At 46.9% G+C, this 24,842-nt stretch overlaps 1 protein-coding gene across 1 annotated transcript in view; it reads right to left on the minus strand.

The window, feature by feature from the left end:
• The window catches only part of scfd2 (sec1 family domain containing 2), a 461,156-nt gene that overhangs the window by 224,020 nt on the left and 212,294 nt on the right, over positions 1-24,842 (minus strand). Inside the window, exon 4 of the mRNA XM_085969951.1 lies at positions 11,768-12,017. Coding sequence (XP_085826077.1) covers positions 11,768-12,017 — 250 coding nt within the window. The remainder of the gene's footprint in view (positions 1-11,767; positions 12,018-24,842) is intronic.

The raw sequence follows: 24,842 nt of genomic DNA on the forward strand, positions 1-24,842 counted from the left end.
GGGGCGAGGAAGGAGGGGGCGAGGAAGGAGGGGGAGGAAGGAGGGGAGGAAGGAGGGGGAGGAAGGAGGGGGAGGAAGGAGGGGGAGGAAGGAGGGAGGAGGGGGAGAGGAGGAGAGGAAGAGCAGGAGAGGCGGAGGGGGGGGAGAGGAGAGTGGGGGGAGAGGAGGAGGGGGGGGAGAGGAGGAGGGGGGGAGAGGAGGAGGGGGGAGAGGAGATGGGGAGAGGAGGAGATGGGGAGAGGAGGAGGGGGGGAGAGGCGGAGGGGGGGGAGAGGAGGAGGGGGGGAGAGGCGGAGGGGGGGGGAGAGGAGGAGGGGGGAGAGGAGATGGGGGGAGAGGAGGGAGAGGAGGAGGGGGGAGAGGAGGAAGGAGGGGGAGAGAGGAGGAGGAGGGGGGAGAGAGGAGGAGGGGGGGAGAGGAGGAGGGGGAGAGGAGGAAGGAGGGGGAGAGGAGAAGGAGGGGGAGAGGAGAGGAGGGGGGAGAGGAGGAGGGGGGGAGAGGAGGAGAGGGGGAGAGGAGGAGGGGGGAGAGGAGGAGGGGGGAGAGGAGGAGGGGGGAGAGGAGGGAGAGGGGAGGAGGAGGAGGAGGAGGAGGAGGAGGAGGAGGGGGGGAGGAGGAGGGGGGGAGGAGGAGGGGGGGGAGGAGGAGGGGGGGAGGAAGGAGGGGGGGGAGGAAGGAGGGGGAGAGGAGGAGGAGGAGGGGGGAGAGGAGGAGGGGGGAGAGGAGGAGGGGGAGAGGAGGAGGAGGGGGAGAGGAGGAGGAGGGGGAGAGGAGGAGGAGGGGGAGAGAGGAGGAGGAGGGGGAGAGAGGAGGGGGAGGGGGGAGAGGAGGGGGAGGGGGGGGAGAGGGGGAGAGGAGGTGGGGGGAGAGGAGGTGGGGGGGAGAGGAGGTGGGGGGGAGAGGAGGTGGGGGGGAGAGGAGGTGGGGGGGGAGAGGAGGTGGGGGGGAGAGGAGGTGGGGGGGAGAGAGGTGGGGGGGAGAGGAGGTGGGGGGGAGAGGAGGAGGGGGGAGGAGGAGGAGGGGGGAGAGGAGGAGGGGGGAGAGGAGGAGGGGGAGGAGGAGGGGGGGGAGAGGAGGAGGGGGGAGAGGAGGAAGGAGGGGAGAGAGGAGGAGGAGGGGGGAGAGAGGAGGAGGGGGGGAGAGGAGGAGGGGGAGAGGAGGAAGGAGGGGGAGAGGAGGAAGGAGGGGGAGAGGAGGAGGGGGGGAGAGGAGGAGGGGGGGAGAGGAGGAGAGGGGGAGAGGAGGAGGGGGGAGAGGAGGAGGGGGGAGAGGAGGAGGGGGGGGAGGAGGAGGAGGAGAGGAGGAGGAGGAGGAGGAGGGGGGAGGAGGAGGGGGAGGAGGAGGGGGGGAGGAGGAGGGGGGGAGGAAGGGGAGGGGGGGGGAGGAAGGAGGGGGAGAGGAGGAGGAGGAGGGGGAGGAGGAGGGGGGGAGAGGAGGAGGGGGAGAGGAGGAGGAGGGGGAGAGGAGGAGGAGGGGGAGAGGAGGAGGAGGTGGAGAGAGGAGGGGGAGGGGGGAGAGGAGGGGGAGGGGGGGGAGAGGAGGGAGAGGAGGTGGGGGGAGAGGAGGTGGGGGGGAGAGGAGGTGGGGGGGAGAGGAGGGTGGGGGGGAGAGGCGGTGGGGGGGAGAGGAGGTGGGGGGCGGAGAGGGGTGGGGGGGAGAGGAGGTGGGGGGGGAGAGGAGGTGGGGGGGAGAGAGGTGTGGGGGGACTGCGGAGGTGGGGGGGGTGGAGGAGGAGGGGGGGTGGAGGAGGGGGGGGAGGAGGAGGGGGGAGGGAGGAGGGGGGAGAGGAGGAGGGGGGAGAGGAGGAGGGGGGGAGAGGAGGGCGGGGGAGGAGGAGGAGGGGGGAGAGGAGGAGCGGGGAGAGAGGAGGGGGGAGAGGAGGAGCGGGGAGAGGGAGGAGAGGGGAGAGGAGGAAGAGCGGGGAGAGGAGGGGGGGAGGAGGAGAGGAGGGAGGGGAGGAGGAGAGGAGGGAGGGGAGGAAGGGGAGGAGGGAGGGGAAGGGGAGGGGGGAGGGGGTGAGGGGGTGAGGGGGAGGGGAGGAGGGAGGGGGAGGAGGGAGGGGGAGGAGGGAGGGGGAAGGGGAGGAGGGAGGGGAGGAGGGGAAGGGGAGGAGGGAGGGGAGGAGGGGAAGGGTGGAGGAAGGGAGGAGGGGAAGGGAGGAGGGAGGGGGAAGGGGAGGAGGGAGGGGAGGAGGGGAAGGGGAGGAGGGAGGGGGAGGGGAAGGGGAGGAGGGAGGGGGAAGGGGGAGGGGGGATGGGAAGAGAGGGGGAAGGGGAGATAAGATAAACTTTCAACTTTAAGGTACTCACTACTCCAGCCTCCAAAAACAAAGAGATAGTTCTGATTATGGAAGCCCATAGTAGCCTGATAAACAGTGTTCCCGCTAACTGTTTTGGGGGTGCACGGTTTTTCCCATTATAACGCCGTTGCGCTGGCCTGTGCAGGACCTGCAGATCACTGCATGGTCCCACAGCTTAACGGGAACATTGCTGATAAAAATTATTTGCTGCCCAGAGAAGACCCACTCAGTTGGAATATTCAATGGGCAATGGGAATATTCATAGAAACATAGAAGATAGGAGCAGGAGTAGGCCATTCGGCCCCTCGAGCCTGCTCCGCCATTCATGCGATCATGGCTGATCATCCAAATTCAGTAGCCTGTCGCTGCTTTCTCCCCATATCCCTTGATCCCCTTAGCCTTAAGAAATATATCTAACTCCTTCTTGAATATATTTAATGAATTGGCCTCAACTGTCTTTTGTGGTAGAGAATTCCACAGGTTCACCACTCTCTGGGTGAAGAAATTCCTTAGACTGCGACCCCTGGTTCTGGACTCCCCCGCCATCTGGAACAGCCTTCCTGCATCTAGTCTGTCTAGTCCTATTAGAATTTTATAAGTTTCAATGAGATCCCCTCTCATTCTTCTAAACTCTAGCGAATATAAGCCTAATCGACCCAATCTCTCTTCATACGTCATTCCTGCCATCCCAGGTATCAGTCTGGTGAATCTTCGCTGCACTCCCTCCATGGCAAGAACATCCTTCCTCAGATAAGGCGACCAAAACTGCACACAATACTCAAGGTGTGGTCTCACCAAGGCCCTGTACAACTGCAGCAAGACATCCTTGCTTCTGTACTCAAATCCTCTTGCTATGAAGGCCAACATACCATTTGCCTTCTTAACCGCTTGGCTAGGGAATTGGTTAGGAGTTAGAAGACATAGATTAAAGATAATGGGTATGTACTCAAATTGGAAGGCCATGACTAGTGGTGCCCCCCCCCCCCAGGGATTTGTACTGGGGCCTCAGCCTTTCTTCTTAGGCAGTCCCTCGGAACCGAGGATGACTTGCTTCCACACACAAAATCCTGATCTAATTGCATGCAGAACAGGCTTAGGAGGCTAACTGACCTTCTCCTGTTGCTATAATCTCCTGCTTTATGCTGGACAGTGCATCATTCCAAATCACGAAGCAGCCATCTTGATCTGCCAGTGCCTCAATTCTCTAGAAGATAGCCCAGAAAGAGAATCACGTTTGTTTTCTTTTATTGTCGAAGGACAGATTTCTCTCCCTTTTTGGTTTCTGGAGTATTGGAGATGATCTTTAACTTGTACAAGGCCTTGGTCTGACTGCATCTGGAATACAGTGCACAGTTCTGGTCCCTTCACATGCTGGGGGATAGCGAGGCCCTGCAAAAGGTTGAAAAGAAGGCCACTTGATTGATACCCTCATTTAAGTGTTCTTAGTTTTCAGGACAAGCTTAGAGAGCTGGGAACAAGTTATGTAAGCAAAGTTAGGTTAGATGCCAGGAAGTTCTTTGTTCAGAGTCATCGACCATTGGGTGCAGTGAGTGTAAATTTGCTGCAAGTGTTCAAAAGGGAGCTGGATGGGTTCCTGCGACTGGAAGACATCTTGAGTTGTAGACGGTAGGTGTATTGACGGGGATGGTGATGCCGTGTGCCATCATCTGGAGGTGCTTAATCATCAGTGGGGTCTGGAGAGGAATTTCCCAGAGTTTTTTCCCAAAAGAACCTGTGGTTTTTTTCTCTCTGATTTTTTGCCTCTCCCAGGAGATAATATGGCTGTGAGGTGGGATGGGGTGTGTTTAATGGTGTGAGCAGGTTGCACTATGTGGAATGGGACAGGCTTGATGGCTCAGCTGGTCTTTTTCTGTCCTTTCTGGTATGTTCTGGGTTTTGCTGTTAGTATCTGTTGAATTTTTAAATATTTTTGTTTCCTTCTCGCCCCCCCCCCTATAAATCTGCATAACTTTGAAAATAAAAGCTAAAAACATCTATACTAAAAAATTTGAAGTAAAGTTTATTTATCATGGCAATGAATAGACTGATCTGTGAGAGATGAAGCCGAGTGTAGAATCACATGTTTCAGCCCCCAACTTAAAAATGGCACCTATTTGCAGCCCTGATTGAGAGATACTGGGGACGAAATTGGTCTTCAGCAGCAGCGCAAAATGGGTGACGGTGAATCGGTAGCCCGTTTTACACCCCGGCTGATTTTTGGGCTGATCAGGCGGGTTGAAAATGGGACTGACGATTCATTTTCTTCCTCTTTGCGCTATCGCCGAAGACCAGTTTTGCCCCCACTGAACTTATAATTTTTATTTGAGCCCCAGGATTGAATACAAGCCTGGTAAAATAGCAGCCCCAACTTGCTTTGGTGAAAGTCAGAACATGACCAAGGAGGACACAAACTCCCAGAGATGTCGGGGAACATAGGGTCTAATGAGAGGGAGGAACTGAATGAAATCAGTATTTGTAGGGAAATGGTGTTAGGGAAATTGACGGGATTGAAGGCTGATAAATCCCCAGGGCCTGATAATCTACTTCCTAGGGTACTTAAGGAAGTGGCCCTCGAAATAGTAGATGCATTGCTGATCATCTTCCAAAATTTGATAGACTCTGGAACAGTTCCCATGGATTGGAGGGTAGCTAATGTAACCCCACTATTAAAAAAGGTGGTAGAGAGAAAACGGGGAATTATAGACCGGTAAGCCTGACATCGGTAGTGGGGAAAATGCTACATAAAAGATGTAATAGCAGTGCACTTGGAAAACAGTGACAGGATCGGACAAAGTCAACATGGAGTTACAAAAGATAAATCATGCTTGACTAATCTACTGGAATTTTTAGAGGATGTAACTGGTAGAATAGATAAGGGAGAACCAGTGGATGTGGTGTATTTGGACTTTCAGAAGGCTTTCGATAAGGTCCCGCATAAGAGACTAGCGTGCAAAGTTAAAGCACATGGGATTGGGGGTAAGGTACTGACTTGGATAGAAAACTGGTTGGCAGACAGGAAGCAAAGAGTTGGAATAAACGGGTCTTTTTTCGAGTGGAAGGCAGTGACTAGTGGGGTACCGCAGGGATCGGTGCTAGGACCCCAGTTATTCAATATACAGGAAACTTTGTTATATCCGGCACCGACGGGACCGAGCTGTTGCCGATCTATCAAAACTGCCGGACATACAAAGTTAATGTTGAAGCATACGGAGGTTTTCATCTCCGTATCTGACAACAAACACTGTTGCTTAGCAACAGCTTGTAAACAGTCGGCCCATACCTTGGAAGCGTCTCTGTAGCTTAGCAACAGCTTCAGAGAGACTTTCCAGAGCCCGACTGTTGAAAACAAAGCCACAAGAAGAAAAAAAAACTAACAAAACGGCTCCTGATTTCTGCCGGTAGATCGAGGTTTCCGGACATACAACCTCCGGATAAACCAAAGTTTCCTGTATATTAATGATGATCTAGACGAGGGAACTAGATGTAATATCTCCAAGTTTGCAGACGACACAAAGCTGGGTGGGCATGTGTGCTGTGAGGAGGATGCAGAGAAACTCCAGTACGATTTGGACAGGTTGGGCGATTGGGCAGATGCATGGCAGATGCAGTATAATGTGGATAAATGTGAGGTTATCCACTTTGGTGTCAAAAACAGGAAGGCAGATTATTATATGAACCGCATTAGATTATGAAAAGGGGACGTGCAACGAGACCTGGGTGTCCTTGTTCACCAGTTGCTGAAGGTAAACAATGGGTTGTCTCTAATTCCATGTGCTCTCATTTTTGTTAACAGTCTCTAATGTGGAACCTTGTCGAATTAGCTGACTTCTTGCAAGATCAGAAAGAGCCCCGACAGCAAATCTTAGCCGGCAATAAAGGGAGTCAACCATAACTCTTGTGGTGGATATGATTCTCCTGGATGGCAGTCCAAAAGGGTGGAATGTGAGCAGATTGTAATAGAGGCGGTTGCCAGATATTGAGTAGTTTCAGTTGAGCTTGCAGCACATGTGAAAGGATCTGAGATTGGTGCTTCAAAGCCCTTCTTTCACTTGATCTTAAAGCTATCCCTGCACTGCAAGAGGGACATTTAGATTGTCTCAGAGAAGAGAATTAGGACACAATGAGAGGAAGTATGAAAAAAATGTGAAACTGTGCGATATCCCAAGAACAGTCCACGTTAGATGTTGAGCTCGAGTCTGGTGCACTGGCTCGCTCTCAAGAAAGGGAAGGTTTGAAATTGGAACTTAACTGCTTTGAATGATTAACTTTTTTATTACATTGTGAGTACTGGTCTCATCTGTTATTTTAAAAATAGAATTAAGTGACAGTGTATATATCTATCCAGTCTACTGACTGTGAGGAAAAAGAAGGAAACTTCTCAAACAAATGCTCAAAAAAAAAAATCACAAAATGCAAATACAGAGCTGCAATCAGAACACTTAAAAGGGAAGGGAAGTCTAGCAGAAGTACCTTTTATTCAATATATAATTTTGTATTTAAGAAAAAAATACAAAAATATTATTCAACAATTTTTTTTTAACATCAGTTTTCTGCTCTGAGCAGATCTCTCTGCCAATATGCAGCCCTGGTGAAGTCACTGATGGGATCAACCCCATGGCCCAGGTCTGCGTTGTTCATTTTAATATGGGCTGTGACTTCATATTTGTGTGGGAGGTGAAGCAGATGCTTCTAGCTGGGTTTATTGCATACTGACTCAGCAGCACATTTTCACAACATTGGGCAGCTTCAGAATGGCTCTAAATCCAATCCAATATTGCAAATCCAATTGCTTCCAGTGATCTTGTAGCTGAGCGGCAAGGAGATCTAACCTGGCTCAGTTGAAAATTGAAACAAAAATTGTATTTATTTTTTCAATATATAAACTGTTCTGAACAAAAAGTTCCCTTTAAAGATAAACTTGCACCCTTTTACAATCTAGCTGTCTCAAGTGCTCATTAAGTGCTGATGTGAGATAGTATCTGCTTTCAATATCTGAAAGTCAAGTACAATAAGTTTAATGAACCTTCTCCTACCAGAACATTCAGCTGAGGTGGGTAAACTGAGCCAGTTTGGCCTCTTAAGTAGAATCGTAATTGGTTTCAGCTAATAATCTGTTGAACAGGCCAAGTCAACAAATAATATGCCAAGTCAGTAAAACTTTGGGTAAGGGTTAGAAGTCTGATTCGGTTGGCTCACCAAGATGAAAATACATCCATCAACTTTTGACAGAGCTGCATTGAAAATGATATCAAGCAATAAACTCATTCGCCCATTACAAATGTACAATACAGTACAACACACAACTGACTGCACTGGTCTATTGTTGAGTCTAGGGTTTTTGGAGCAGGCAGCCATTTCAAGTACAGTATCAGATCTGGCAAGAGTGAAATGCAATCGTTTGTGAATAATCCACTTCATAGATAAATGCTTTGATCAAAATTACTCTTCAGATCTAGTTAAATTCAGACCAAGTGCGGATCACAAAATAATAGCAAACACATGAAGAAACAGAAGGAACTTCTTTCTTGTTAGGACTGTAAGTTATTTGATTAAGACGCTCCTTAAAACCTACCTCATTGACCAAGGTTTTGGTCATCTGCCCTAATTTTTGTGGCTCGGTGTTTTTGTCTTATTACATTCACGTGAAGTGCCTTGGGATGTTTTACTACGTTAAAGGTGCTATATAAATGCAAGGTGTTGTTGTTGTTGTAAGCACTCACAGGAATCCTTAACTAAAAAGATTCTTGAAGAATGGGTTGCTTCTTTTCTTTATTTCTGGGAACTGCATGCAAGGGGATAATGGCCTTGGTTCACACGGAGTATTTACTGAAAGAAAAGCCATGAGCTCACAGATCAGACATGCTGGCTGTAGTGGTCTTCATGAGGTGTGAATTGTTTGGGGAAGCACAATATAGGTGTCCTGGCTAACAGTTATCCTTCAACCAACACCTAAAACAGATGATCTGGTCATTTATTTCATTGCTGTTTGTTGGTGCTTGCTGTGTGCAAACTGGCTGCTGCATTTCTTACATTACAGTAGTGACTACACTTTAAAAGTACTTCATTGGCTGTGAAGTGCTTTGGGACATCCGGAGGTCATGAAAGGTGCTATATAAATGGATGTTTCTTTTATAAATGTCAAACACTGCTGCCTACAATAAAAACTAGGGTTGCTAACTCTGGTTAACATGGAAGCATCATCACACGATCTCCCACCGCCAACTGCCCTGTCCCTTCCACATGTTCCCGCCATTGGTTGCCTGACACGCCATCCTCACTGCACACCACCTTGCTACGCCAATTGGAAAGTGAATAGATTCTTCATTACCTGACTGGATGATTCTTCACTGTTAATCAAAAAGCCTTCTGTCCCATTTGTAGTATTTTTATAACTAATAAATGAAACTGTTCCAAGAAAATTTAAAAAAAACATTTTTTTTTTAATGCTCCTATGAATTTTCTGGGAGGTTGGCAACCCGAATAGAAACATATTTTGTTGTGAAGGGAATAAAGTGAAAATTAATATTCGCTAACAGATTAAAGGTCAAATTAAGAAAATCAGTATATTTCCCCCTTCCCATAAACTTGTATTGTACTAGGAGTTGTGATTTCTGCATAGTAGCAAAACATTTAATGTTCATTGTTAAATGTTGTTCATGTGCTTGTATTACTACTTAGTGGAACAGGCTTAAAAGATGAACAGCAGACTCATTAAACTATCTACAACAAAGAATGGGCCTAAGGGCTGGTACAGTAACACCAGGATGTGAAGCACCATGCAGCCAATACTGAAGAATGTTTGGAATAAATTGAAAAGCCAGTAAGAAAACACAAAAGTCAACAGTGGGTTTCCATTTGGTGACAAGTAGACAAAAGGTTGTTAACTGATTGGATCAATCTTTGCTCTAATACAGTTGTCTTTCAGTGAAAACGTAGCTCTAGGAAGGAAAGGAGCAGACTATTAGAGGAAAGCCGACAGGACCATCAGCTTATTCTCACAATGAAAAGATGTAAACATAGTAAGAGACAAAACACCAGCTGATGTACTGTTTTAATTAACATAACAGCTACTGAAATTATCTGTACTTAAAACAATTATAAATAATACTCCTAATCCTAATATTAACCTATGTCCCAAAGCCCCTAATATTGTCAGAATCTTAAAGAGAAGCTGTGTTATTTAATTTTTACTTGATGGTAATTGCTATAAAAAGGGAGAGAGCTCAGAATACCTACTGGTGTCAGCAATTACACCATGTTTAACACTTTTAAATAGATGATTAAAGGCACCCTGGGGCAAACATATTGTACAGATAGGACCTTTAACAGAGCAAAACATCTTGATGTTCCCCCTCATGTTAAGTTTGATTTTAGTGACGTCCTGAACAGGGAGTACTGCTTACAATTCATTGTCCCAGTTCTTCATGTCACTACAGGGGGACGGACCTGTAGATAAATGGATGCTTCAAACCAGCTGCTCTACAAGGTAAGCATACACAGGGAACTTCCATTATAACATCTAGGGTTATGGGACAACTTCAGCAGAGTATATTTCCCCTTTATACCAATTAGTGGCAACACTTAAACTTCTATTTCAGTACAAAAAACTGTTTTTGATGTTCTTTACTTTAACTCAATATTTTTTTCAGATATTTAAACTGGGCTTTCAGCAATTATGCCCCTCCACTCTGGAATTCTCTTCCTAAAACTCTTCCCTTGCCCTTCGGTCACTTCCCCGAACTCTTCTCCCACTTCTGCTTGGCATCTACGCCCCTGCCATCCCCTTTTTTGTGAAGTACATCAAGATGTTTTTGCTCTGTTAAAGGTCCTATACAAGTGCAATTTGTCATTGAGCAATAAAAATAATATGGAAGAGGCATGCAGGCTAGCTTGTCTAATTATCAGTTAATAATTCTATATAAGAATGTGAAAACCCACCTTGCAATGGTGGATAGATACTGTAAGCTTCAAGCTACTGTTACTCCAGAACAGAAATATAGCAGAAAAATTGTTGAGGAATAAAGTACTGCAGCTTTGGAAGGTAATCCCTACAAGTAGTTCCTTTCAGGGTTCACTAATGTATATATACATTGTACAGGAAACTTTGTGCTATCCGGTACCGACGGGACTGAGCTGTTGCCATTCCCACAAAACTGCCGGACACACCAGCGTTAATGTTGAAGCATACGGAGCTTTTCATCTTCGTATCTGACAACAAACACTGTTGCTTAGCAACAGCTTCTAAACAGTCAGCCCGTACCTTGGAAGCGTCTCTCTGAAGCTGTTGCTAAGCTACAGAGACTTTGCAGAGCCTGACTGTTGGAAAAAAAAAGCCACGAGAAGAAAAAAAACCTAAAACGGCTCCTGATTTTTGCCGGTGGCTCGAGCTTGCCGGACATTCAGCCTCCGGATAACACAAAGTTTCCTGTAATACGCAAATGTGAAGGAGCAATACAAATGTTAAACATTTTTTTAGCTGCCAAGCCTAGAGGACATCCATTAAATTTGCAATTCTTGTGCCACCACACTTCAATATGTGGCAGTCTTTTTCAAAATATATATTTCGGTTCATTTTTCTGTTTCCCAGTTAACTCTGCTCCTTCTCCCTCATCCATACCATCTCCCTTAAGTGAATGCAATTAACATCTCAGGATAACTTCAATCTATGAGGAAAAAATGCTCGTCAACGCACTCCTGGCTGGCCTCCCACGTTCCACTCAACGTAAAGTTGAGGTCATCCAAAACTCGGCTGCCCGTGTCCTAACTCGCACCAAGTCCCGTTCGCCTATCACCCCTGTGCTCGCTGACCTCCTTTGGATCCCGGTTAAGCAATGCTTCAATTTCAAAGTTCTCATCCTTGTTTTCAAATTCTTCCATGGCTTCGTCCCTCCCTATCTCTAATCTCCTCGAGCCCCACAACCACGAACCACAACCACCACCCCCCGACACAATCACCCCCCCACCGCCCCCGCATCCAGAGATATCTACGCTCCTCCAATTCTGCCCTCTTGAGCATCCCTGGCTATAATCGCTCAACCATTGGTGGCCGTGCCTTCTGTTGTCTAGGCCCTAAGCTCTGGAATTCCCTCCGTAAACCTATCTGTCTCTCTACCTCTCTTTCCTCCTTTAAGACGCTCTTTAAAACCTACCTCTTTGACCAAACTTTTGGTCATCTGTCCTAATTTCTTATGTGGCTCGGTGTCAAATTTTTGTCTTATAATACTCCTGTGAAGCATCTTGGAATGTTTTATTAAGTTAAAGGCGCTATATAAACACAAGTTGCTGTTGTCCTCCCTCCCACTGCCATCCAGTCCCATCTGACTTTCTCTTCATCGCAAAGGCATTTTGATCAAGATTCATAGAACTGCTCCAGGGAAGCCTAAGTGTAAACATCAGTCAAACTGGGATTTCAGTGTAATAATGTTGTAAACATTGGCCCTGGCGGCATAGAGTGGAGTTCAAACCCACCTGTTATTTCCTGAAGTAGTTGAGATAAGTTAGGTTCATCACACAACGCCTGCAGCAAGGCTTTCTTGACCTCACGTTCAGCTTTATCCACCACACTGTCCAACTTGTGCTCTCCAAACACAGAGTAGATGTAAACCAATAGAACAAGAATTTCTTCAGGGTTGTAATCAAAGTAGTCTCTCTCCCCATGGGACTTGATCAAAGGCAGAAATTGGGTTAAAACTCGAGACAAATCACGATCCCCAAGTGTCTAAAAAACAAAAGAATAGAGATATTTTCAATTTTAGTGCAAAAAATGCAGTGACTAAATTTAAGTATTTTTCAAGTTAGAACAAATTTCCTTTTGCATAAAATTCTCACAATATATCAAACTGCTCACACACATTTCAAATTTTAAACCAATGCTACCCAATATTAACAGCAATAAATATCTAGAAAACAGCTACAGTATTAAGAAAATGAAGTACATATTTCAGATCAACTGCAATGGAAAGACAGCGGAGCTGTTTTGTAAAATGGACAAGGTTCGATAAGTTACAGGTATGGAGTTTGATTTTTTCCAAATAGCCAGTACATTTTTCAAGTGACTGTACTATAACTGTTAATAACCACAGTTACTAAATAAATACTAAATGCTGTACTAATATTCCAAGATAAGTGAATATTGAATGCTGCGTTGCAATACTGTATAATTCACTGGCATCATGCCAGTTGGCCAGAATTACATCAGAGTGTCAAAAAGGTACCTATTGTTCTGTCTATCTGTCCTCGGGTGTGCGTCTGTCCGGCTATGCACTCAAAAGTTATATAGCCTACCTACGCGTGCGTTACCTCCGAAGAAAGCTTACGGTTCCGGGACGGCCGTAAGCGTATTTACTTTTCGGTCGGATGAAAATTGTTCGCGCCTTATGCAAAAAACCTTCAAAATTAAACTCATTATCTGCTACTTCGCATTAATTGACTGACGTCAAGGTTCGACCAATCCTGTGCCGTCACGATTGACCAATCCTACAGTACAGTCCCCTGATGGTTGGCCAATCGGTGTGTGTGTGTGTGTGTGTGTGTGTGGGCGGGACTAATCGTTTTCATCTCAGGGATGTGGCAGCCATTGTTTCACTGCTTCCAGCTCAAACTACATCCAGCTTTGAAAAAGTTAGTATCTCTTTTAAAAATAACATAAGATTTACCAAAAAGGTTTTATAAGTACTTTCACTTTCATCTTTCAAGGTATTAAAAGGTAGAAATGTTGCCCGGCAGCAGATTGAGAGAGGGACACAGACAGGGCCCAAAAGCCTGGGACTCGATTTAAAATGTTGCCCGGCAGCAGATTCACAGAGGGGCACCAAAGCCTCGCACTCGATTTAAACCGCCCGGCCCAAAACAGCCCTGGCAAAGCCGGACTCCCCCCAGCTAGTTTCTGTATAAGTGACAAGGGAAGCAATGGTTTGACTTAAGTGAACATCACCTTCCTTATACCAGACAAATCATTATTTGTGAGTTTCTTCGCTTTTTCCAAAATACTTACAAACAACAGGAGATTTAATTGTCAAAGCTTAATTTCAGGCAAGTCCCTCTCCTCTTCATTCTGTACTCAAATTGAGCAACATATTCTCTTTTGAGAAAGACAGGCTTAAAAGATCTTTTTTGTATTTAACATTTGGAAAGTGCAAAAACTGAAGCATTTCATGAAGCAGTTTTTATTTCTTTATGGGAATTTATATTCTTAGAGATATTATAAATGAGCAATTCAGTAATAGTGACCTTAGTGGTTCATGGCAGGAATTTAAAGGCAGGAACCAGTTGGCAACAGGAAAAGCAGTGGAAGAATACACAAAAGTCCAAACGGGGCTGCAGATGGATCAGAGGAGCTGGTTGCTGGGGGGGGGGAAAGAGGTCGATGACGACATGTATTTACATAGTGCCTTTAACAACAACTTGTATTTATATAGCACCTTTACGTAGTAAAACGTCCCAAGGCGCTGCACAAGAGTATTTTAAGACAAAAAGAAATGGCACTGATCCACATAAGGATAAATTAGGGCAGGTGACCAAAAGCTTGGTCAAAGAGGTAGGTTTTAAGGAGCGTCTTAAAGGAGGAGAGAGAGGTAGAGAGGCGGACAGGTTCAGGCAGGGAATTCCAGAGCTTAGGGCCTAGGCAACAGAAGGCACGGCCACTAAAGGTTGAGCGATTATAATCAGGGATCCTCAAGAGGACAGAATTAGAGGAGCGCAGATATCTCCGGGGGTTGTGGGGCTGAAGGAGATTACAGAGATAGGAAGGGGCGAGGCCATGGAGGGATTTGAAAACAAGGATGAGAATTTTGAAATCGAGGTGCTGCTTAACCGGGAGCCAATGTAGGTCAGCGAGCACAGGGGTGATGGGCGAACGGGACTTGGTGCGAGTTAGGACATGGGCAGCCGAGTTTTGGATGACCTCAAGTTTATGTAGGGTAGAATGTGGGAGGCCAGCCAGGAGTGCGTTCGAATAGTCAAGTCTAGAGGTAACAAAGGCATGGATGAGGGTTTCAGCAGTGGATGAGCTGAGGCAAGGGTGGAGACGGGCGAAGTTACGGAGGTGGAAGTAGGCGGTCTTTGTTATGCAGCGGATATGTGGTCAGAAGTTCATTTCAGGGTCAAATATAATACCAAGGTTGCGAACAGTGTGGATCAGCCTCAGACAGATGTTAGGGAGAGGGATGGAGTCAATGGCGAGGGAACGGAGTTTGTGGCGGGGACCGAAAACAATGGCTTCGGTTTTCCCATTATTTAATTGGAGAAAATTTTCGCTCATCCAGAACTGTATGTTGGACAAGCAGTCTGCCAATTTAGAGACCGTGGAGGGGTCGAGAGAAGTAGTGAGGTAGAGCTGGGGTCGTCAGCGTACATGTGGACACTGACGCTGTGTTTTCGGATGATGTCGCCAAGGGGGCAACATGTAGATAAGAAATAGGAGGGGGCCAAGGATAGATCCTTGGGGGACACCAAAGGTAACGATGTGGGAGCGGGAAGAGAAGCCATTGCAGGTGATTATCTGGTTACGATTAGATAGATAAAAATGGAACCAGGCGAGTGCAGTCCCACCCAGCTGGACGATGGTGGAGAGGCGTTGGAGAAGGATGGAGTGGTCAACCGTGTCAAAGGCTACAGACAAGTCAAGAAGGACGAGGGGGGATAGTTTACCCTTTGTCACAGTCACAAAGGATGTCATTTTTGACTTTGATGAGAGCCGTTTCGGTACTGTGGCAAGGGCGGAAACCTGATTGGAGGGATTCAAACATGGAATTACGGAAAAGATGGGCGCTGATTTGGGAGGCGACAACATGTTCAAGGACTTTGGAGAGGAAAGGGAGGTTGGAGATGGGGCAGTAGTTTGCAAGGACGGAAGAATTAAGGTTTGGTTTTTTGAGAGGGGTGATGACGGCAGATTTGAGGGAGAGGGGGACAGTACCTGAGGAGAGAGAACCGTTAACAATATCAGCTAACATGGGAGCCAGAAAAGGAAGTTGGGTGGTCAGCAGTTTGGTGGGAATAGGGTCGAGGGAGCAGGAGGTGGGTCTCATGGACAAGATGAGCACAGAGAGGTCATGAGGGGAGATCGGAGAGAAACTGGAGAAAGATGCAAGTTCAGGGCTAGGGCAGGGACATACAGGAACCTTAGAGGAAGTTTGGCCCAGTGGGCTAGGGGAAGGAAGGGAAGTGGCAGAGGTAGCTGAACGGATGGTCTCAATCTTGGAGACAAAGAGATCCATGAGCTCCTCACACTTGTTATTGGAGGCGAGGGTGGAGGAGACAGGAGAGAGGGGTTTAAGAAGACAGTCAGTAGTAGAGAATAGGAGCCGGGGTTTATCTTTGCATTCCAGAATGATTTTGGAATAGTGAGCAATTTTGGCAGACGAGAGCAGGGCCCGATAGTGTTTTATGTGGTCCAGCCAGATCTAGCGGTAAATGGCTAAACCAGTTGTCCGCCATATCCATTCAAGTCTGTGTCCTTTGGGCTTAAGGGAGTGAAGATGAGAGCCGTACCAGGGGGAACGGCCAGGGTGAGAGAGGGTAATTGTTTTAGTAGGGACTAGGGCATCAAAGGTGGTGGTGAGGGTGTGGTTGAGCAGATCGGTAGCTGCAGAAATGTCATGGTGAATGGAGGGCCAGAGGCTGGACAGTTGGGATTGCATAAGTGCAGTTGTAAGAGAGTTGGGAGAGAGTTTTTCCAGGGGTGGATACAGAAGGAAGTAAGGTTGGTTGGGGGTGGGGGGTTAACGTAGTAAAACGTCCCAAGGCGCTTCTCACAGGAGTATTAAAAGACAAAAAATTTGCCACCGAGCCACGAGGAGAAATTAGGGCAGGTGACCAAAAGCTTGGTCAAAGAGGTAGGTTTTAAGGTGCGTCTTAAAGGAGAAAAGAGAGGTAGAGAGGCGGAGAGGTTTAGGGAGGGAATTACAGAGCTTAGGACCTAGGCAACAGAAGACACGGCCACCAAAGGTTGAGCGATTATAATCAAGGATGCTCAAGAGGGCAGAATTAGAGGAACGTAGATATCTCGGGGGGTTGTGGGGCTGAAGGAGATTACAGAGACGCATTATAAATCACTGGGAAGATTTCAGTAGATTGGAAAAACAGCCAACATGGTGCCCATATTCATAAAGGGTGACAAAGAAGACTACAGATTCATTTGTCTAACTTCCAGTTCATGTAAAATAATAGAATTGAGTATCGGGAGTGGACTTGAGCATTATTTGTACACTCATAACCTAACTAAGTCAGCAGAGATTCAATGGAGACGATCTTGCATAAGGAACCTCCTCAACATCTATGAGGAAGTGACAACCTAAGTTAACTGTGGAAAAACCTATGACGTGATATACCTAGACTTCCAAAAAGTATTTGACAAAGTGCCACTCAAAAGGGTATTAGTTAAACTCAAGGTTATAGAGATTCAGGAATTTATAAGAAATTAGCAGATGGGTAGAAAACAAGTACTCGTTTGTGTTATATTTGGGTAGGTAGAGAAGAACTGAGTGAGATGCCCAGGGCTAGGTGTTTAGACCACTAGTGTTTCTAGTTTACATAAATGACACATTCAGAAACTCAATGAAAAATTATCAAATTTGCAGATTATAACAAACTAGAAAATGTAGTGGATTCAGAGGAAGAAGCTCAGAAATTACAGAATGAGTTGGATAGAATACATAAGTGGACAGAACAGGTGAAAATTAATGTATACAAGTGTAAAGTAATTCACAAAGTAAGGGAGAATGTGACCCCACATACTCCAATAATGGTGTTGAAATAACCAAGGATGAAATCAAAAGAAACCTAGCAGTCTTAGCGGACTTGACACTCAACATTTTGAACCAAAACAAAGCAACAATCAACAGAGCCAATAGAATGTTGAACTACATACCCTGAACAGTCAAATACATGCCAGAGGAAGTCCTGATCAAACTGTAAAGTGTTCTGGTCAGTCCAGCTCTGGTCGCCAAGACAAAGAGTAACTTTCAAGTGCTAGAGACAGTGCAGAAAAGAGCCACAAGACTGATCACTGCTCAGCCATTCAATATTAGGGAAGAAAAAGTAGAGAAACTTGGGCTTTTCCTCCTGGAAATGAGCATTGTAAAAGGTGATCTTAAAGCAGTATACAAAATAGTTAATATTACCTTTTTCATAGCGTAAACAACCTTAAAAAGCTCTGTAAGATCACCCCTCTAAAATATTACTTGAAATTTATTTAATTTTTATCCTTGACCTGTTTTAAAGCTGAAAATACAGACCAAGATGCCATGCAAGATGTGCCAAATGGAGTTGGCTATCTGGTATTTAGCAGTACTGAATAAGGTAGTGTGCTTTTGCAGCAATGGGGAATGATTTTGGCAGAACTTGGGTCGGGTCTTGGTGTTTGGCAGCAATGCAATGGGGTTTTACAGCATACACAGGATCCTTTGATCCAGCATCACTGTGGTCAGGAAATGAGGTTCGGCAGAATTGAGGGTTGGAATATGGGGTTTGGCTCACTGGTTGATTTCTCGTGTCCCCCAGCAGAGAGGAGAAGGGGAGGATGTGGGCATCCCAAGTCAAGAGAGACAATCCATCATTTGGCTAGCTAAATGTTACTGATAATATCCTGAGAAATTATGCATACTACACATGCACAGCTTGCAGAGTCACAGTTCTGCACAAAAATAAGGTCTTGTCCAAGCCCAGGCTTTTAGGCGGGGCTGAGGCCTTCAAGTAAAAATGTTAAGGAAGGCATTAATAGGTAGAAAAATGCATGAATGTAGTCATGCTATTGTGGAATATGTATTTCTCCATTTGTTTTGCTTAAAACCTTATTTTGGAGAAGTGAGTTTACTTACTCTTGGTCAAGAATGGCTCTTCTGATTCCCCTCAGTCCTTGCATGGTAATTATGATGGGTATTTTGTTTTTATTTGAATTTTAAAAAAAATCAATCCAACGTTCTCATCCTCAGCTCCTGAAGGAGCTGACTTACGCTGGAGGACTGTTCCAATGGCAATAGGCACTTTCCTATGTCAAAATAACAGAAAATGCTGGAAAAACTCAGCAGGCCAGGCAACATCCGTGGAGAGAAATGAGAGTCAACGTTTTGGGTCAAAACCCTTTATCAAGACTAAAGAGGCACAGGGAATGAAATAGATTAAGAGGCCAGGCTGGGAGAGAACAAAAGAGAAGAGACATTAAGAGGTATTCGAAACGAGACGAGATGGTGATCGGACTAGTGGAGACAAAAGGCCTAATCTAGAGCTGTCTTTTGTCTCCACTAGTCCTCTCACCATCTCGTCTCGTTTCAAATACCTCTTAATGTCTCTTCTCTTTTGTTCTCTTCCAGCCCGGCCTCTTAATCTATTTCATTCCCTGTGCCTCTTTAGTCTTGATAAAGGGTTTTGACCCGAAACGTTGACTCTAATTTCTCTCCACGGATGTTGCCTGGCCTGCTGAGTTTTTCCAGCATTTTCTGTTGTTATTTCGGATTTCCAGCATCTGCAGTATTTTGCTATCGTACTTTCCTATGTCATCCAGCTGACCATTCTTCATGTGTGAACCTAAACAATGGAAGTCAGCAGGCTAATTACCAGGGAGATCACAGCCAAGCCTGACTATGTCCTTACACACCCTAGAGCATGAGTCGCTGGGAACCCTGCCTAATAATGTTCCCGTCTCCCCCATCCCAGGCATGATGATGTCATTTGTAGCACTGAGACTGCTGCTCAGACTTAATCACTTTCCTAAGATAGCTATCAACATTACTGACCATTAAATACTTTGTTCCCTTAAAAATGCTAGTTACAAGTTCACTAAAGTACAAAATTGTTCAAGAGTCCAAAAAAAAGCGAGGCCATTTTATTATTTTTGGAAAGAAACAGTTTTTCTCTCATAATTAAGGAAATCTAAACTTAAAAGTTTTAATTTCCAACTTTAGTCACCCGTGGCTCAGTGGGTAGCACCCTCGTCTGAGTCAGAAAGTTGTGGGTTCAAGTCCCACTCCAGAGACTTGAGCACAAAAATCTGGGCTGACACTAGAGTGCTGCACAGTCGTAGGTGCCATCTTTCGGATGAAACGTTAAACCGAGACCCTGTCTGCTCTCTCAGGTGGATGTAAAAGATACCACGGCACTATTTCGAAGAAGAGCAGGGGAGTTATCCCCGGTGTCCTGGCTAATAGTTATCACTGAATCAACACCACTGGTCATTATCACATTGCTGTTTGTGGGAGCTTACTGTGCGCAAATTGGCTGCCGCGTTTCCTACACTGCAACCGTGAACTTCACTTCAAAAAGTACTTCATTGGCTTTAAAGTGCTTTGGGACGTCCGGTGGTCGTGAAAGGCGCTATATAAATGCAAGTCTTTTTTTTATAGTGCAAGCTTCACGATTCATGCATTAATCTGCGGCTAACATTGGTTATTGTTTTTGGTGGTCAATATTTGTGCCCATTATAATACTCCAAATATTCACTACTGTATTCAATATGACAATAATGACGTAACTTTTACCCTCATAGTCCTGCTTAAAAGGAAAAAATCAATAATCAGCAGTAAGCAAGCTACTGTTAAATAAACAATTTCTAAATGGATTAGTCACCAGAAGAGTAATAAGAACATAAGAAATAGGAGCAGGAATAGGCTATTCGGCCCCTCGAGCCTGCTCCGCCATTCAATAAGATCATGGCTGATCTGATCTTGGCCTCAACTCCACTTTTCTTCCTGTTTCCCATAACCGTGGATTCCCCTGTAGTTCAAAAATCTGTCTATCTCAGCTTGAATATATTCAATGACTCCGCCTCCACAGCTCTCTGGGGTAAAGAATTCCAAAGATTCATGACCCTCAGAAGAAATTCCTCCTTATCTCTGTCTTAAATGGGCGCCCCCTTATCCTGAAACTATGTTCCCTTGTTCTAGATTCCTCCATGAGGGGAAACATCCTTTCAGCATCTACCCTGTCAAGCCTCCTTAAAAACCTAATTGTTTCAATAAGATCACCTCTCATTCTTCTAAACTCCAATGAGTATAGGCCCAACCTGCTCAACCTTTCCTCATAAGACAACCCCTTCATCCCAGGAATCAACCTAGTGAACCTTCACTGAACTGCCTCCAATGCAAGTATATCCTTCCTTAAATAAGGAGACCAAAACTGTACGCAGTACTCTAGGTGTAGTCTCACCAATACCCTGTACAGTTGCAGCAAGACTTCCCTACTTTTATACTCCATCCCCCGGCAATAAAGGCCAAGATTCCATTTGCCTTCCTAATTAGTTGCTGTACCTGCATGCTAAATTTTTGTGCTTCATGTACGAGGACACCCAGATCCCTCTGTACCACAGCATTCTGTTGTCTCTCTTCATTTAAATAATAATTTGCTTTTCTATTCTTCCTACATTTTCCCATATTATACGTCATCTGCCAAATTTTTGCCCACTCACTTAACCTATCTATATCCCTTTGCAGACACTTTGGGCAGGATTTTCATTGGGCCGTGGAGGCGGGATTGGAGGCATGCAAGTGGTTAAAATTGCAAAAACTGGCGGGCGGGCCCGACCCCGCCTCCACGCAATTTTCAAAAATTCGTGTCTGATGGTCCCGTCTCCGTCCCGCCTCCAAGAGGTGGGATAGGCCATTAAGGCCCTTAACAAGCACTAAATTGACTCTATAATGCCATTTTGAATGGTCATTGCTATTTTAACCCTTTTCCCACGTGAAACACGCCTGTTCTGAAACACGCCGGTGAAACCTGGCGGGAGCAAAATTAGATTGCCGATCATCAGCTGCAGGGCAACCATTAAAGAGGAGATTTGATCAGCCATCATTTGCAGGTGGCAGGACTTTGTAGTCTCAGGTCTGGGGGAACTTTTAGAAGGCATAACCACAGCTGTGGAAGTTTGGAGCATGACACCCATCTCCGGTGTAACCTCCTGGGAAATCCCTCTCGCCACCTTCACTGAGTGCTTCCTCAACTGAGGCATCTACCAGAAGCATGGGAGCCATTTATTTCCTACCCTTCTGGATATTAGATGAGGCCGAACAGCAGCAACAACAACAGCAGCAGCCCCAACAGCAGCAGCAACAACAGGAGCGTCAGGTTGCTGCTCACCCACCTGCAGATGCATAGGCCAGAAGGGGCCAGCGCATGGAAGCCTATCGGCGCAGGAGATACCCCCCAAACAGGGTCTACAGACACAGGGTAAGTTATCTCAACATGTCTGAGCAGCAGTGCCAAAGGCGGCTCCGACTTGCGCGAGAGGTAGTGGGTGACATCTGCACAATGCTTCAACAAGACCTGCAGGCTAGAGAACCAGGTGGACAACCCTTACCAGTGGCCGTCAAAGTCACCACCACACACAACTTTTTTGCCTCAGGCTCATTCCAGGGATCAGCAGCAGACATTAGCGGCATCTCCCAGGCGGCCGCACACACTTGCATCACGCAGGTAATCGATGCCCTCTTTGCCCTCGCGTACAATCACATCCATTTCACCAAGGATCGAGCAAGTGTCATGGTATGTGCGGTTGGATTAGCTCATCTGGCAGGCTTTCCAAGGGTGCAGGGAGTCGTTGACTGCACATATATGGCCCTTAAAGCACCCCATCGCAATCCAGGTATTTTTGTCAATCGCAAGGACTTAACGTTCAGCTGGTGTGTGACCACAAGAAGGAATTTTTTAATGTTTGTGCCAATTACCCTGGCAGTTGCCATGACTCCTTCATACTGCGCCAGTCTTGTGCCTCCGCTATTCAGTCCACCAGACCAACTGAACGGATGGCTACTTGGAGACAAGGGCTATCCCCTGAGGACGTGGCTAATGATGCCGTTGAGGAGACCATCCAACGAAGCTGAGGAGAGCTACAACTCCAGCCACATGTCCACCAGAGTCATAATCGAGCAAACCATCGGTTTGCTGAAGATGCGCTTCAGATGCCTGGATAGATCCGGTGGAGCCCTGCAGTACTCAGCAGCCAGGGTCTCCAGAATCGTCGTGGTTTGCTGTGCACTTCACAACATGGCACAGCGTCGTGACTTGCAGATTCCCGAGGACCCAGTGGCTCCTCACATATCCTCCTCAGATGAGGAGGAGGAGAGCGAAAACGAACATCCTGCAGAGGCCCATCAACCAGCGGCAGCAGTACGCGGGAACATAGCTGCCCAGGATGCAAGGAACGCACTCATCTTGGCCAGATTTGCTTAGCCTAGCCACTCAAGCACTTTTGCCTCGCATCTTCTTACCTGAGCATCGACAATGGCCACGAACCAGCTGATTCCTAGCAATTTGACCACCATACTAACAATTCCAAGTAATCCTAAGCCCTCAATGTGGAAGTCGCATTCGCAAAATGACACACGCCACAACTACAGCAGTGGCCATCAGATTTTTTATGTACATGATTCATATGATGGCTTTTACATATAAAACATCAAATTTCACTCAAGTGACTACCCTGGTGACTATTTGTGCAGTATCTTTCTCTTACACGTGCTCCTACATGGTGCTTCCCCTGTGGCTTCAACAGATGTGGAGGCCCCTTGCTCAGTTTCTTGCTGCTCCTGTCTCGACACCTTTGGCTGGCGTCCTCTGGGGTGGCGAACCTGTGAGGGCTCGTCAACAGTCTGCTGCTCCTGCGGCTGAACAGGGGTTGAGATGCCGATCTCAGTTGGGTGTGGACTCTGGTGGGGCTCTGACTGAGGGCTCTGCAGCGGCATGGAAGTGTGAGCGCTTGGAGATGAGCCCCCACTTCCTTGATGTCTGCCACCAACTTCCCCCTCATGGGTCAGGTCCCCCTCAGTGCTTGCAAGTGGCTTGAGAGCAACTTGCTGCACATCAGGGGGGCCATGGGGACCCATATCTGCACTGGCAGTCTTACTCAGAGAGACTGCCATTAATGTCTGGTTTCTCTGTTCAACAGCTGACCATCGCTCCTCCAGAGATGTCAGTCTATTCTGAACACTCACCATGTTTTCAACACTCTGGTGACTTATCACCTCCATGGAGGTTGCCATCCTTTCCATGGTGATGCGTTCATGCGCCAATGACTCCACAAAGGCTCTGTTCATGTTAGCGAGGGACTCCTCCATTCGCTCCACACTCACAGCGACCCTGGAGACAAAATCTGCCAGAGACTCCTGCATCGTTTCCTGGAGTGCCATCACCATTGATACTGTGGATGGACCCAGAGGCAGAGGGTAGACATGCAGCTGAACCGAGCTGGCAGAGTCCTGCGCCCTCCGACTAGGACTCTCCACTGCTGTCCCTGTCTCCACAATCTGCTGATGCTCACTTGTGAGCTGTGATACACCAAGTGACAACACTACTCTATGTCCCGAAGGTCCCACCGAGGTGTGAGTGTCTGCGCTGGTGCTGGGTGCGCTGAATTCTGCTGACGCTGCAACCTCAGAGGTTGCAGCTTGCTCCGAGGAGTCTGGAGGCTCAGGCTGTTCCTCCTGGCTAGTGGGGACGGGTGCTTGCGATGGTCCTGTGGGGGAGTAAAGGAAAGAATCAGAGATGTAATGCCAAGGTTACATGCACATTGCATATTGCAGATGATCATTAGTCCATCTGTTAGAGCTTCCGAAACATTATCAGCAGCTCATGCAATGTCAATGAGAGAGATGGAAAACTATTCTGTCACCAGCTTGGTGTGATGCACCCGTCTGTCCGTCCCCCACATGCGCGTCGTCCTCCACTCCTACGATCTCCAGGACCGCCTCCTCCCAGGGGGTGAGGTGGGCTACTGATGGTGGCCCTCCTCCTGTCCTCGCGCGTTCTCTTTTATTGTGAGCTCTCTTTTCCTGCAATGAGGGAGACAAGTGGAAGTTGAGTGAGAATGAAGCAGTGAGTGTAGATGCTTAGAAGGAGACAAAGATGGAGTGAGGTGGCACGACCAAGGGCCCTCCGTGTGTTGTCAGTTGTTTTCATAGCATCAGAGTGATAGGGAGTGTGAGGGCTGCATAGTCGAATAGTTAGGTGAATGTGAGCATAGAGAGAGAGGGAATGGGTAAGGGTGCATGGATGTCAGTGTCAAGTGGGATGTGGAGGAAGAGATTGCTAAAGCTGAGTGCTGGTGAGGAAAGGCAATGGGGATCAGAGTGAGTGATGGGAAATTCATACTCACTTTTCCAGTGCGCTGAAGGTCATGAAATCTCTTCCTGCACTGTATCCAGGTTCTGCGGGTAGCCGATAAGGAGTTGACCTCCTCTGCGACTTGCAGCCACGCAGCCTTTGTCTGCTGGGGAGGCTTCTTCCTCCCTGATGAAGGGAAGAGCACCTCCTTGTGAGCTCTTGCTCCCTCCACTAAAGCCTGCAGGGCAACGTCGTCGAAACGGGGTGCAGACCTCCGTCTTTCTCTGGCCATTCTGCTTCCAGCTCAGTGCATCAGCAAATGCCAAAAGGTTGGCAGTCTGCAGAAGAAGCAAGGCTTCTTGCAGACCTTAAATGCAGCAGCAATGATGACGTCATCGGAGGCGACTTTCAGACTGGAGAAACTCATTTGTCATGGGTTCCCACATGCTGGAACTCAATTGGGCAATTTAGTTAAAATAGCATCAATCTCCCACATCGAATTAGATTCGTGTGG

This window comes from Somniosus microcephalus, chromosome 2, assembly GCF_052327205.1.
Source record: "Somniosus microcephalus isolate GS21.2 chromosome 2, FLI_Smic_1.0, whole genome shotgun sequence".
NCBI classification, from domain to species: domain Eukaryota; kingdom Metazoa; phylum Chordata; class Chondrichthyes; order Squaliformes; family Somniosidae; genus Somniosus; species Somniosus microcephalus.